Source organism: Martes martes (assembly GCF_963455335.1).
Source record: "Martes martes genome assembly, chromosome: 11".
Lineage (NCBI taxonomy): Eukaryota > Metazoa > Chordata > Mammalia > Carnivora > Mustelidae > Martes > Martes martes.
In genome coordinates, this window is record NC_137899.1 from 71,210,497 (window position 1) to 71,226,328 (window position 15,832).

Below are 15,832 nucleotides of genomic sequence, written 5' to 3' on the forward strand. Positions count from 1 at the left end.
GCAAATGAAAAATCTATATCCTCCTCTCAATTTTATTATAAACCTAAAACTGCTCTATAATATCATTCAGGTAAAAAAATCCATGCAGAAAAATATCTAGAAGGATATATACTAGAGAATTAAGAGTTAACAACATCCAGGTAATGAGCGAATTATGTTTTTATTGTAAATTAACTCTATACTTCTTGGTAATGAGAAAAGTGATTTTAGGGGCACCTGGGTGGCTCAGTTGGTTGAACGACTGCCTTTGGCTCAGGTCATGATCCTGGATTCCTAGGATCGGGTCCCGCACTGGGCTCCCTGCTCAGCAGAGAGCCTGCCTCTCCCTCTGACATTTCCCCTCTCATGCTCTCTCTCTCTCTCATTCTCTCTCTCTCTCTCTCAAATAAATAAATAAAAATAAAATTTTTAAACAAAAGTGATTTTAAATTACAGTTCTGAAAAATATTTTAACAGATATAGAACTACTATAACAGGTTATTTTGAATGTAAGTTTTAAAACTCACATGAACTTTATTTCTTTAAATATCTTCAAGGCTAGCATCTTGGTAACAGGCAGGAATTTAAGCACAGAATCCCTTTGGCATTCTAGAGTACTGTGTGTGATTCATAAAATATTTTTAAAATTTTAAATAATAAATCTTTAGGAAAGACCTAACACATTTAGAGAAACAGAATCAGATGACTACAAGATGTTCTTACTAGTACACCTGCCCAGTAACAAGAGTACCTATAAACACGATAAACAGCCTCTATAATTCTCTTCTAGTGTTACAACTGCAAATGCTTTCTTTTATTATTGGGAGATATTTCATGGAGACAGCAGAGCGCATGAACGACACGTATACGGTTTAGAGAATCATTGCCAAGTGAACACTTCAAATGCCTTCTTCAGAAAAAGCGTTTAGGCAAAGTAACGTTTTGGAACCCTCGAATGCTATCCCCTCCTGTCTTGCTCTTGGTGTCAGGGCTTGGACCCCCCCAAGTCATAGCATGAGTCACAGCACCCTACAGTGCCCCCATTTCCTGCCTGGATCTGGTCTGCGGGGTCAGGAACACGGTCTGGTCTGCTGGCCCTCGCCTGACTTGTGCTCCATCTGTCTAACCACCATTTACTGTGACCGTCGTGCAAACGCAACGGACATACTGTCCAGCTATTTCCCAGCCTTCTCTTCAGGAGCTGGAGCTGGCCCTAGTATGTTATGCTCCATCTGTTCCCAGAAATTCTGCTCCTATAGATAGAGCTCTTATTCCCCCACCCATCAAATAATGGCCTAGTTCATGAGCCCTTCTGGCACATTCTTAGCATTTCTGCTTGCTATGGTCATGTAGCTCCACTGGTAGTCATGGCCTGACCACTTCTGTGATTGAAGACATGATGGCTGTGTCATGTCCTTAGGGAGCACTGTGACGAGAAGACTTGGCTGCCTTCTCCTGCGCCACTCATTGTGGCCCCATGAACGCCACCAGCAGTGGTTCACCTCACCTCTCCTCCAGCCTGGGAAAGTCAAGACCTCAGCATCTGAGATTGTCAGAGGTTTGACACCTTGACAATTCCCACAGCTCAAGTCTATCACTCTTAGTCAAGTGTAAACATAACCATTAACATAAATATTAGGACACAAAAGTTAATTCAAGATCTTCCGCCAAGAATACTGGGTGTGCGTGTGTGTGTGTGTGTGTGTGTGTGTGTGTGTGTGTGTGTGTATTCATCAGGAAAGAGCTGGTGAAGAGAATTCTACCCATCTATTCAGTAAAGAAAAGCACATAATCACTCTTGGGTTTCAATGAATCTTTTGATGATAACATTTGCCAGAAGTCTGACACTGATTTTTTTTTTCCTAGGTGGGGGGTCCAATAGGAGTCAAAGGAGATAATGCTAGGTATGGGGTTAGATTTGGAGGTTTTAATCCATTTCTGAAAAACTGCAGTGGCCTTGAAAAATTGTACAGAAAAATCTCACAGCACATCTTTTGTTGTTCTCTGAGGTTCCCAGCATGCGTCCTTAACACATCATACAAACACTGGAGACTTTAAAAGCAATCCAAGCAATTACCATTTAGGACGGTTTACTACACATCAGGCACTGCAAAGCACTTTATGTGCATTTTCTTATTCTCATAACAACCTCAAGAGGCAGGACACTGGAACCTGAGGAGCTGTGTGATTTGCTCGACATGACATTACCAGTAAGTGTCAGAGTCAGGATTTGAACCCAGGTTTGTGTTCAAAACTACTGTGGAACAGTGACTCCTTCAAATGTTGTTTTAACCAGGTTTTGAGTTTTGTTATAATTCAGTAAGCATTTATTGATTTACAGGTAACATATTGAATGGTGGGTAAGGCTAAGAAAAACCAAAAGGTTCACTTCTCCAAAATAAAGGTCTGTGTGTGGGAGACACCCTGGGAGGCAGCTCAGAGTGGTCTGTGGAGCTGAAATGGCTCCATGTCAAATCCGCCCACGAGCCCTACAGCAGGAACGGCTGGGCTCTATTCTGAAACCACAAATGGAACGAGGAGGGTCACATGCCCTGGATGCAGTGGGGAGCAATGCTAAGTAGGAGCAGATAAGGCACGACACTGGAGCTTAGGAACATAACAGGTGAGGTAGAGATCATCTGTCATTTCATCTGATGAAAGAGAACCCACTGTAGAGAAGCTGGGTTGGGGAACACTGAAGAGAAGAAATGGTGTTCCAGAAAGTGGGCCTCTAGGGCAGAGGCAGGTATCATCAAACACTGAAGCCAAGAATGTTCTCCCGCCTTCTATGAGGACATGCATGGATGATTAGCAAAAGCCAGGCAGTGAGGAAGGAAGGGTCAGCGGTAAATTCCTCAGGCCTTCTTCAGCCAGGCTGGAGAAGGGACTGTGCTGGGAGTACAACTCCGAAGCAGGGTAAAGAGGAGAGAAAATGGAAATGAACAACCCCACTCCCCGACTCTGAAGCTAAGAGTCCATTAAGTCACCGAAAGAAGCTGGAAAACTACGTGCAGCACTGCTTGTGTGTTACTTGGAAATACTGGTACAGAAGAGTCGGGGTTGCGTGTCCGCAGGCCTGTGAGTCTGAGACTGACCCCTGCTACCACGCTACGGCCTTCCGCGAAACTCTAGTGCACGCACATGAGGAGTGGTCTTGTCACCACACCAAAATCCAGTTACACCCCTCAACTAGATGAGCGGTTAAACACAAAGCACTTGCATTCTGGGGACACTTGCCCAATACTGCTTTGGTTTGGGCATAAGGACAACTTTTTTCCATCACATCCGAGGCAGATATGGAACAAGGCAATGAGGACATGAGAATCATAGAAACAAGACCATAGCCTCTTGAGGCTGCTACTGGATTACAGGAACAAAACAATGTCATCGTCACAGTAAAGGACAATATTCTGTGTTTCCTCTGGTAGGCTGGGATCTGTGCAAGTCACCTCAAAATGGCATGAAGTTAATTTATTACAACTTAGAGAGGAAGAATTGAGAACCGGCCCTCTGCTTTACTACACTTGAGGCTGAAATCAGACCTGACAGGAGAAATGTGCTCAGACTCTCACAGATGAACTAAATGCAGGCTTTGGGAAGCCGTGGTGCTGTCTCAATGAGCTTTAAGAGGATACCTCTTGGCTCACGGTCTGTTCCTCTGCCCAGGGTTAAAACCAGTTGGCAAAGCAATGAATGGTGCATCCAGGCCAGCTTGTTGACCCACTGTCTTAGACATGTCAAAGAGAGCTGCAATGGTCAGTCACAAGCAGTGTTCCAGAAATATGGTACCTGCAGTAATACAAACTGTGTGACCAAGCGATGAGCATCTAAGTTTTATGCAGAAATACACTGGTATGGAAATTCGTCATACATTAACCACCTTAAGGGGTCTGTAATTTTTGTACTGCAGAAAGTACAGAGTTATATTTTAAAAAATACAGTAAGTGAAACAGTCCAGTCGGAACCGTATTTTACCAGTTAATCACAACCAGATTTAAACAGCTGTGGTAGCACACCTTCTTTTAGGGACTCTCTCAGTATGATTAGCCATTCTGGAGGATATTATTAAAAGTTTATTGAATTCTTATTTGTCAGTCCTTTAACTTGGTGTTAAGAATGTACCCAGGAAATAAACACAGTCCCTGTCCCTGAGGGCATGAAATGTCTGACCCCTGCACCTGAATACCCATGACAAAGCTGTGATAAGGGCCACTGGGTTCCAGGGGGCTGGGGAAGGGGCTGCCTGACTTTCATAGAGAAGAAGAGGCGCACCCAGCAGGCAAGGCAGGAAAAGGCATATTCTGTGGATGAAATGGTAGCTATCAAGGCACTGGGAGAAGGAAAGCACATACAGGAGACTCTGGGGCCAGGGCAATGAAGTGCCATGTGGGAGGCTGGACAGGACTCCCAAACAGAAAAATGACGGTAGTGGAAGAACTCGTGAAATTCAGGTACTGCCCAAAGGTTAATTTAGTTTCAATAAATATGCTGTGGTTACGTAAGATGTTAACATAAGGAGAAGCTAGGTGAAGGGTATATTAGAATTTTCTGTACTATTTTTTCCAAATCCTCTGTAAGTCTAAAACATCTTAAAAACAACCTTTTTTTTTTTTTTTTAAAGTACAGGTATATTCAGACAATGATATAGACCTTAGTAAGTCTGGAGCATGGGATTTCTCAATACAAAAAAGCCTTGGAACTGCCCTAGACCTCTCAGGAGAAACCAAAGAGAAAGGCTCCCCTGGGAACCTGCAGAATTTGAGGTGTCTGTGGCGAAGCCAGCTGTGGATGGTCAGTAGGCTGGTAAAAGCTCAGGGCTGGAAGTCCGGTGTGGCCATCAGCAACAGAGATGCGATGATGAGCGAACCCATGGAAGTAGCTGAGACGGTCCGAGACCAGAGGAGTCAGAGACGATGGCCAAGGATGAAATCCATGGTAACACCCACGTGTACGGTGTGGAAAAAGACAGAAGAGTCCTCAAAGGGAAAAGAAGGATGAAACTCAGGAGAAAACTGTCCAACAGACCAAAGAATATGGGATTTTCAGGAAGGGTCATCAATGGTGTTACATGCTGCAAAGAATTAAGGAAAGATTCTCAAAGTGGCCAGTGGCTTTAGCCACTTTGAAGACTGACCATGTCCTGGTATAATTCATAAGACTGAAAGGGCTTTTTGGACGTCCCACTAATAGCCTTCAGCGCTAAGACCAAGTCCACTTATGAAGTTATCTTAGACTTTTTTTTCTTTTTTTCTGTTCAGCATGGCACATTTCTATGTTAAGCATATCAGCTTATTTCTAATTTTTAAAATTAGGTATTACTATAGGTTATAGGTTATAGGTGTTTCATTTTTTTTTAAGTATTTCATTTTTTATTTCTCTCATGCTAAGTAATAAAACAAGGGTTATGTGAGCCAGGTTGGACACTAGTGATGTCAACGGAGAAAGTTCATTTGAGCTTTGGGCACAGAAACAGCCTGAAGAGCAAATGGAACGCAAGGAGGTCGAGACCATGCGGAAGACCGGCTTTTCATGGAGGCAGAGGGTGACAGGAAGGGAAGGGGCAGGGAGTGGTCATTTGAAAAGTTTTTTGTTGTTTTTGTTTTTAAGAAAAAGGCTTGAGCGGGCCCATGATCTGAGAGAATACAGTAAGAAGAAAGGAAACAGCTACAGTTGCAGGAGGAAGAGGGGACCATGGGAAGAGCGGGGTCTCTGGGGAGTCAGGAGGGAGGGGGATCCTGAAGGAAGCAGGTGAAAGAATCAGGCTTGGAGAAGAGTCTTGGCCCATCGTCTGAGACAGGAAGCAGGAAGGGAAGGGAAGGATGCCGATAAGTTTGCAGGTGGCAAAGGAGAGAGCATGGGAAGTTAAGAGAGTTCCTGTCTGTTGGCTTCTGTTTCTCTGCTAAGTAGAGGGGAAGTGGTGGGGTCGGCAGAATGGTAAAATCTTGTGAACAGCTCTTGCCGGGGCTGATATGTAGTAACTCATGGCCAACTGGGAATAATCACCCTTTGTAAGCTGCGTTGCAACTGTTTGACCTTGTCATGTGTCTCTCAGCCTGGATCATGATGGTTTTTATCAATAAGAAGTTTGAAATTTTATGGAGTCAAAAGTTGTTTTTTTTTTTTTGTACCTGATTTCTAACAAGTGAGCCATTCTTAGAAAGTCCCTCCTTTCCTCAATAATATAAAATCATAAAAATATTCAGCTGTATTTTTAAGGCTCTTACAAGTTTGTTTTTGTTTTTTTTTTTTTAAACCTTTAATCTGGAACTTGTTTTGGTCTAAGAAGCATGGTAGGATTCCAGCTCTTTCTTTTCCCCCAACACCCATCATGGTCATCTCAACACTACTTATTAAATGGGCTATCTTTTCTACTCAATGATTTGAAACCACTCCTTCTCCTCCCCCCCCCCATTTCCCACTTTTTTAAAAAAAATAGTAAATTCAAGGCTGCAATTATCAGCAGGCTGTGAGTTTTCCTGCCATGGCAGAAGAAGGATAAGCATTATGCTCAAAATCTGGTTTTATAATCATTACACTACAAGTGGCCTCAGGCTGAAACTGAACTTGCTGGCTCAGTACTATGAAAAAGAAAACCATGGCACCTACTAGACTAAAAACAAAAGTTGTTATACTTGGAGAGAATCCCACACCTCTTCAAATGAGCAACATTGAATAATCCTAAACATAAGATAACACAGCTACTCAGGGTTCTTCTGTGGGCCTGATGCATCCTGATGGGTCTCCTCAAAGCAGGTCTGACCAAAATTAGACATCGACAGACACCATCCTGAGCCTCCTTTGTGGTCGAGAAAGATCACTGGGAACACCTGCCTTTTAAATTGCTCAAGCTCAAATAAATACATTTTCCTATGCTTTATGGATCGGAATTCTGAATACTCCATGAAAACTCGTACAAGAACCTGAGCAGATTCAAAGCTCTGCTTCTGGGAAAAGTTTTACCCTTGCCAAAAGGTACCCGACAGTCCTCTGGTATCAGAGTAGAATGGTTCTCTGGGAACCGATGCCAGTTGAACTCCGAAGTGCTTCTGTAGAGAAGCAAGTCCTGCTACCTGTCCTCCTGGCACTTTAAGTATATGGAGTCTTTAAACACCAACTATGAATCTTGGTCCTATTTGTATTCATTTGAAGGCGTCAACCTGGACTTGACTGGACACTTAGCACCTGCCCCCAACACTGTCTAACCCACAGAGGAGAAAGCCCACACTTGATGTGCCATATAAAAGGGATTCATTCTTCTATACATTATTGGGAAACTGGAACTCAGTTTTAATTAACTTAGCCCTGCCTTTTCTGAGTCAAGATTTAATGTCACACAGAGGCAGCATCACAAACACTCACACAAAGTACCGTTACGTCTTTTAGAAAATTGTAGCTAAAGACATTGCCTGTCATGTATCTCACAAAAGGCACCTGCCACCTAACAGTGAGATGAGCTGATCATCTCAAGTGTCTAGTACATTGAGTTCCTCTGTTTGCTTTATTGATTACTTTAAGATATATTTTTCTTTGTATTTTATCATTGTAAGCATCTTTAAGTCCCTTTTTGAAGTAGAGAGAACATAAGTGCCAGAAACGGAACGGACTTGAACTGTTTTGTTCACCATATTTCTAGTACCTAGAACAGTGCCTGTCATTTGTGGCCAACAAATGCATTGAACAAATAACTAGAAAATAAAAGATTCAAGAAACATGCACATACGTATCCATGCAAGTACCAGCACAAATGACGTGTGTTGTGCACTGACACTCACTTTATTAGCAATAATTCAAAGGTAAGGAAAGTTTTGTTTGTATCTCTTTCATTCATTCAGGAAATCTTTGCTGGCACATTGTATGTGCCAGCACCCCCGACGCAGGTGTTACTCTTAAGGGATTCCTAAATCCATTGGAGTAAGCCGAGGGAGCATCAGATAATTAGGGGACAGTGTTAAGAGTACCACGGTAAGAGATGTGTGCAGATATCCAGAGAACTCACGGGAGGGCGGTTGGCCAGCTAGGAACACAGGGAGTGGGGGCCGGGGAGGGAGGACCATTCTTCTGATGCAGAGTATGCTGAAGGTGCGCCTCCAAGGATGAGTAGGAGTTAGCCACGAGGAGAGGCAGGGGGAAAGCAGGTCTCTAGGGGTGCCAAGGGCAGAGTCAGAGCAGACAGAACCAGCAGCCAGTGGGGGCAGGAGCTAGAAGGAGCTGGATGTGGTCATGGTATCAAGAACAGAAGGCCTCAGAGGTGATGTGGTTGGGAGTCGGAAGCTTTGTACATCCTGAGAGGTCTGAGATTTATTTTCTCAGCAATCGGGAGTTTTTTGGGGGGTTTAAACCGGGAAGTTTAAACTAGTCAGACGGGCGCCTTAGATGGGTCACCCCAACAGCTGATGAAACCTGGATCAGAGGAAGACAAGAGCCAGGGGAGGCAGGACCACTTCCATACTTTATTAGTACTAGTATTTCCAGATAATTTCTAAGGAGCTCTGGTTTTACGAATTTTCTTTTCATTGCCTACTACAGTCTACTTTGTTCCCAATGTTTTTATGACGATTCTTGATGCACAAAATAGAAAGTGACAACCGCTGACATTGTTAGGACAGAGGACCACGGTATCTCTCCCTACTTAGTGAGAGCAACAGACCAGAAACATGTAACGATCACCCTGTTACATTTACTCCTGGGGCAGTACAGAGCATGTATGTACTGGAAATATTCAAAAACCTATCTGCAAGGTTACTGAATCTTCTCATAGCAACGGAAAGGACTTTAAGGTCAACACAGAGACTTACCCAGACATCTACACCTAAGTTAAGATAAAGATATAAATCATCTTTAAAACAGGTTTCACAATGACACAGAATATACAGACCGTCCTTTCAAAAAGACTCCTTTCCAGCAATCTTTCAAAAGAGTATTCTTTTCAGTCATTTCTTTGTCTTTTCCAGAGTGATAACAAGATAATGAGTTAATAATTCAGCCCTGTTTATCACAGCCCGAAGCCAGCATCTGACTGATGTTACCTTATGCACGATGAGCTCATGAGTGCCATCTGGAAGAGTCCTACCATCTTCCTGCATCAGGGGGACGAAAGAGAAACCAAACAATTTCTTCTCTCCTTTCTCCTTTGCTGTGAGAAAAGAGAGAAAGAATTATTTGCTTTTTAAAATGCCTGTTTATACACCTGTGTTCAGACTTGGATGCCAACAAGCGTGATCAAGAAATACAACCCACGCTCACCAGTTTCCTCTACATAAGAGAGAGCTGCTTTTGTGATGAGACCTCTACTTACAGTAGCCACCCTCCAACCCGTATTCCTGCCCTGTAGCCTGCAAAGGACACTGCCTGATGAATTTTCTTCATGGGACTCACTATCTGAAAATACGTTTTAAAAAAATTTCTGGGTTTTCTGTTTTTTCTCTTCATCTTCTACCCTCCACCCCCAGCCATAAGCATCACTGAGAGCAGGATTCTTCTATGTTATTTTATTCTAACCTTGGTACCTCAAAGAGTGCCAGGAACATAGTAGGTTTTCAGTAAGTATATGTTAAATCCATGAACAAGTGAATGAATGGACGTGAAATTTGATGTTTTGCTTATTACTCGTGCAAAGGTGGTTTCTAGGCTCTGCCTTGGCCTATGACAGAACTTTCCCTGTGTCTACATGTGTGAGGACAGAGAGCCCTGTAGAAGCTACTTCCTTGGGATCTTAGACATGAGGATAAACAACATGAACTGCTATCTGTAGTTTAAGAAGAGCCTATTACAGTAGTATTCTGGAAGCTGGACATGGGGCCATGAGGTCTTCAGATGCCTAATGAAGAATTACAAGGGCTGGAAAGGTCAAGGGTCATTGGCAATTATGTACAGAAAAGGAAACTAACATCACATGATATTAGGGAACTTGCTCTAGATCTTGAGGACCATTCCAGTTCTCTCCACCAACTTCCTTCTTCTCCAAAAATGGAGAAAGCATTAAAAGAAACTGGTTGGTTCAACTTGACTGTCTCCTTGTATTTAGATGGGCAGGAGGGAGTTCCAGGGCCTGCAGCCTATCCTGGGCTGGATGGTTATTCTTTCCCACACAGGGGTGGAAGTGGAGCATTATACTTGATAGAAGAGTTCAGCTCTGGGAAAGCAGTAAGGTCTGAGCTAGAGGAGTTAGATATGGTGACCTTGAAGATCAGAGAGGAGACTTCAGTAACATATCATTCCCTCATGATTGCTTCTGCCATTTCACCACGGGGAAGTGGGACTCCACATAGAGAACAGTAATTTTGGCTTGGTGGTTTTGGCCCCTAGCATGAGGACATCCCTGAAAATGTGATTCTAGCAAAGGATTTTTTTCTAAAGTCATTAATTTCAACCCCAGAGAGAAACTGGGAAAATATCACTGTTCTTTGGAGTTAAGTGAAAATCACAGTGAAGATCTGTAGGATGAGATTTCTACATCAGTGAGAGTGCTGGCTATGGAACTTAAGATTTGGGGGAAAAGACTTACTTAGAAGTAATTTCCTAAGTTAATGTGACTATCTTTGTCATTTTTGGTATTTAATTTGGAAGGTAACAAGAGTTTGTGAATGAATAAAATTAGCAAAGGTAAGAAAAAAGCAATAGTTTCCCCAAATTTGTCTTGTTATAAGAGAAAAATAAACACCAAACAAAGTTTAAACTACATGGCCTTTTGCCCTGAGCTTCTAGATCAGCATTAATAAGCTGATGTGACCCCCCCTTTTTACTAATGAAGACCCCGCGTTTATGGATTCTACCTCCTAACTTTACAGTCCACCCTAATACCCCAACTCCAACAACTGTGCCCTGGGACCTCCAATTTACTGACCTCCTCTCCAGGCCTCTCCAGTCTCACTTCCCATTTCTAAGCTCCATCCTTCTAACCACTGGGAATCCTTTCTCCCCACTACTCCTCCTTGCTTCCCATTATTATAAGGTAACACTGTACTGGGCTGAAACCCAACCTGCACTTTAGTCTACACCTGCGCCACACTAATCTCACTTTAATTAACACACATTAACCACAGATGAGCCCTGAGCTGGGCAGATCGGCCGCATTTTCCTACCAGCTCACCTTTTGACTTCTGAGACAAGGGATTTCATCCATCCTCTTCCTGCCAAAACCTCAGCATGTTCCTCACTCTCAGCAGATGCGCAGAGGGCTCCCACACACGCTCCGCCCATTACCCCACCTGCATGGGCCCTCATGCACTATTGCCTGAACTGTCCACTTAACCCAGAGCACTGGACCCCATGCTTCCCTTCCTCAAGGGCACTACTCCTACACTCGTTTCCTCTCTCTTCTACACATCAGTTCGTTCTCTCTACTGAATCATTTGCACCAAACATGTTTTAGAACTCCATCTTAAAAAAGAAAAAATCCCTCTCGTGACCCACCATTCCATCCCATTTCTCTGCTCTCTTGTATTCTTTTTTTTTTAAGATTTTATTTATTTATTGGACAGAGAGAGAAAGATCACAAGTAGGCAGAGAGAAGGGAGGGGAAGCAGGCTCCCCGCTGAGCAGAGAGCCCGATGCGGGGCTCGATCCCAAGACCCTGGGATCATGACTTGAGCTGAAGGCAGAGGCTTAACCCACAGAGCCACCCAGATGCCCCTCACTTGTATTCTTTATAGCAAAGTTTCTGGGAAGATCTGTCTGTACTTACTGCTGCCCTTCCTTTCCTCCACCTCACTCTTGGACTCACTCACACCAGGCTTTCATCACCACCAATCCACTAAAACCACCTGTCAGGTTCAATGACTTCCATGATGCCAAACTGGGTGATAATCGCTCTTTCCTCCATTTACTTGATTTATCACTGGCACCTGACATAGTAGATCAACTTCCTTTTGAAAATCTTTCTTCGGGGCACTTGGGTGGCTCAGTGGGTTAAGCCTCTGCCTTCCGCGCAGGTCATGATCTCAGGGTCCTGGGATCAAGGCCCACATTGGGTTCTCTGCTCAGCAGGGAGTCTGCTTCCCACCCCCTGCACCCCCCCTCCCTGCCCCCCCCCACCCGCCTCTCTGCCTACTTGTGAGCTCTCTGTGTCAAATAAATAAATAAAATCTTCAAAAAAAACTCTCTTCAATTAACTTCCTGGCTTCTATTCCTGGATTCTCCTTCCACCTCATTGGCTAGTCTGTCTTAATTTTCTTAGTGGCTTCTTCTCATTTTCCCAAGCTCTCAATGTGGAAGTACCCCAGAGATCCATTCTTGGACTTCCCTTTCCTATCTAACCTTACTGTTTAAGATCACATCCAGCGTCACGGGTCTGAGAATCAGGGGCATCAGTGATATGCTGGAGCTGGCCTGTCGTGGCTTGCAAGAGTTGACGTGTGCATCTTTTCCCAACTCCAAGTTCAGAGATGGTCATGTTGGGGGCTTGAATTTGGCCATGATGGGAGTATTTACTCAATGGAAATCAGCAAATCCTCTAATTCAGGGCTCCCTTCTCCCCCAGCTCAAGTGCTGGTTATTAAATATTTACAGTACATCACTGAACTCTGTGTCCTCCTTCTCAAGTTTAAGTTTCTAGCATGGATAGCATTCAATGGTCTATTTGACATCTTGAATGTTTAAGAGACTTTTCAGATTTCACATGCAATGTTTGGTTTTTGCTCTCCAAAAAGTTTTTTCCTGTCGCCCTCCCCATTTCAATAAATGATCACTTTGTTCTCAGGCCAAAATCTTGGGGGTCATCCTTGACTCTTCTCCTTCCTTCAAATCTGGTCTATCAATAAATCTGTGAAAAAGAATTGACCTACTATCATTCTAATGCAAACCATTTTAACTTGGAGGACTGCTGAAGGCTGTTGAATGGTCTTTTGGTTCCCACCTACAACCCATCACACAAAAGCAGACCAGCTCATCTTTAGTCTAAATCCTCTAATGGCACTCTTTGCTCCAAACAAAGTCTGAAGTCTTGCCCATGACTTACAAGACAATGTGGGATCTCGCTCCCTCCCTACGTCTCTGGCCTCATCTCCAAACTCTCTCAGCTGCTCATTCTGGCCTCCCTGATACTCCTTGAATTGCCAAGCATGTTTCAACCTTAGGTGTTTTATATTTACTGTTCTCTCTGCCTATAACTTTCCTTCCCCAGATACCCAAACGCTCATGCCTTTATTTCTTTCAGCTTGTTGCTGATACATCTCATTATCGGAGAGCTTCTTTCTGACTGCCCTTTGCAAAATAGCATCACAGCAACATCCCTTTCCAGCGTCTAACTCCAGTGTAATCTTCTTTACTACGCTTACCACAGCCTGATACACTACCATGCAATTATTTGCTCAGATATTGTCTGTCTTCCCTTCTTAGCAGGAAACCTCTATGAGAGGAGATATTCAGTTGTGCGCACTCATGTATCTCCAGTGCCCAGGGAAGTGCTGGACACATAGGAAGTGTTCAGCAAACATGTGTTTTATGAATAAAAGATACTTCTTAAATAAATAAACGTACACAGGGGCACCTGGGAGACTCAGTTAGTCAAGCATCTGCCTTTTGGCTCAAGTCATGATCTCAGGGTCCGGGGATGGAGCTCTGTGTTGGGCTCCCTGCTGAGTGGGGAGTCTGCTTCTCCCTCTCCCTCTGCACACCCCCTTCCCCACTGCTTGTGCTTTCTCTCTCTCAAATAAATAAATAAAATCTTAAAATACACACAGACACGCAGAAATATTTGAGAGCTCATGTGATAAAGTAATTGCCCTGATTATTCAATTTATGGGACTATGGGGATTTTTCTCCTTCCTGCTTATGCTGTTTCTTCTGAATTTTAACAACGAATATTCAAAAACCAAATTGACACTGTGAACAATGTTTGAAATACAAGGACAAGAGGACAGAGATCTAATGGGTTTTCCTGAAAATGGCCTTTCTTCCATTTTCAAAGTTCTAAGTTAAAATAAATCTTTCCAAATGCTCTTTCTTCCTTTTCTTTCATTTCATCTTTACTTTTCTCTCTCTTGTTCTTACCTTAAAGCTCAAAGCTTATATTAGCTCGACTGAGAATTTATAACAAAGACTGGGGAAGGTATGCTACGGCATCATTCCAAGTGCTTTCTGTTTTGCCACTCTAAATCCTTTCCGTAACACTCCTCTGGGAATTTGGGAGAATGGTAAGACCTTGCTAGTCATCTCCCTACATTCTGAAGCATCCACCAAAGAATAATTACTGGAGCTCCCTGAGCCAGTTCCAAAATATGCCATCATCCTTGCAACAGACAGTTGTCCTCTCTCTGAATCCTGGGTGAATTACACAGCACTCAGGCGAGGTCACCGCATATCTATTGGCAATGTCCCCATTCTTCCCAGACTAGAGAGGCTGCTGCTTCTCTAGTAATGTGATTCCTCTGGTACCCCTTGTTTGCTCTGGAAGCAAGCACTTCTGGTAGTGTCTAAGTTATACTTCAGAGACACGGGGATACCAGAAGATGGGAGTGGGGGCTTGAGAGGGTGGTAAAGAGTGCAAAAGAATTAAGGTAGAGATGTCAAGAAATGACAATTTTAGGGACAGCGATGTTCATATGGGCAAATCCTGGATCATCTCTCCATTTTGGGTTTTTTCAGTTCTGTAAAATGAAGCAGTTACTTCACATCATCTCTAAGGCCTATTTGACTGACATTACTTGTCATTTGAACACTGAGACTGCACAGTGATGCAGATATATGCAAATCAGATATCACTCTGAGCCACTCGGAAGCTCTCCTGGGGACTTCCCAGGCCCAGAAAGGTCCTCCTGGGTTCCCCTGAGCTGTGTGAGAGCTGGGTGAGCTCGTGGCTGGAGAGCAGCAGACGGGTTAGGACTACCTAAGCTCCCCTGAGTCAGACAAGTTTTTAATTCTGTGTCTCCCCTTTCTGTCTCATCTTTCCAGACTATGAAACTGATGAACTCATTTTTATGAAAATGAATGATTTAAGGAGAACCCTGTAGACTTCTGTATGTATTGTTTCCCTCCTTCTCCTTCCTGAATGTTTCCACAGAGGTTATTGGTTCTTCGAGAAGTGAGCCCACTCACCTCTCAGCACTCCACTGAACTTCACCCCTCCCTCTAGAAGGTCTCTGCTTTGTTACCCTCTCTGCAGATTAGCCCACACTGTCATTACAGCTCAGCAAGAGCCTTACCCCAGCACAACAAAGCCAACCCCAAGAAACACTTACTGGAACAATGCCGAAATTCAAAGCGGATGTGCGCGCCCCTGAATTTATCCACAGGAATGGGAAGTTTGAGCAGTTCGGACCACCTGGGACTGTTGTTATGATAAAGCACGAAGGAGTGGTACTCACTAGCTGGCGGCTCTCCAGAGCCAAAGGAGATAAAATCCTAACAAAGGAAACATGCAGGTTAAAGACAGCTTCATTTAGAGATTATCTGAAAAACAGCAGAGCAATTGCTTTGCTCTATCTGCCTGCTCCCCAAAGGGCACTTCATGGAGAATGACCTCCCCCGTCCTTTGCAGGGCTGTTTTACACCTGCTTCTGCCAGCGGCTGCGTCTGCTTAATTCCCATGCACATCTCCCAGGGCCTACTGTGCTGGGGGTGGACCTTGGGGACAAGTACGAGATGGGCAACTGCACGCCCAATTTGGAGTTCAACTACGCGGCAAAGTCCTCAGCCTGCCACTGTCACAAGCCAGTTCTGTGCCTCCCTGGGAAATGCAGGAAGCTATAAGGCTCACACAAAACACTTCTTGCATAAAGGAACCCGGTATCACCACCCCGAATCAGTAACAGCTCACTTGTCAGGCACTATTTTGATCAAAATGAAAATACACGGGACGAAATGTGGCAGTTTTTATTTATTTTTTTAACCAGTCGCCAAAGACAAAGTGTTCATC

General features: G+C 43.8%; 1 protein-coding gene across 1 annotated transcript in view; it reads right to left on the reverse strand.

The window, feature by feature from the left end:
• Positions 1 to 15,832, reverse strand: part of DOCK4 (dedicator of cytokinesis 4) — a 422,803-nt gene that overhangs the window by 136,922 nt on the left and 270,049 nt on the right. The window contains exons 15-16 of the mRNA XM_080818711.1: positions 15,156 to 15,318; positions 9,006 to 9,112 (exon numbers count right to left, since the gene is read on the reverse strand). Coding sequence (XP_080674837.1) covers positions 9,006 to 9,112; positions 15,156 to 15,318 — 270 coding nt within the window. The remainder of the gene's footprint in view (positions 1 to 9,005; positions 9,113 to 15,155; positions 15,319 to 15,832) is intronic.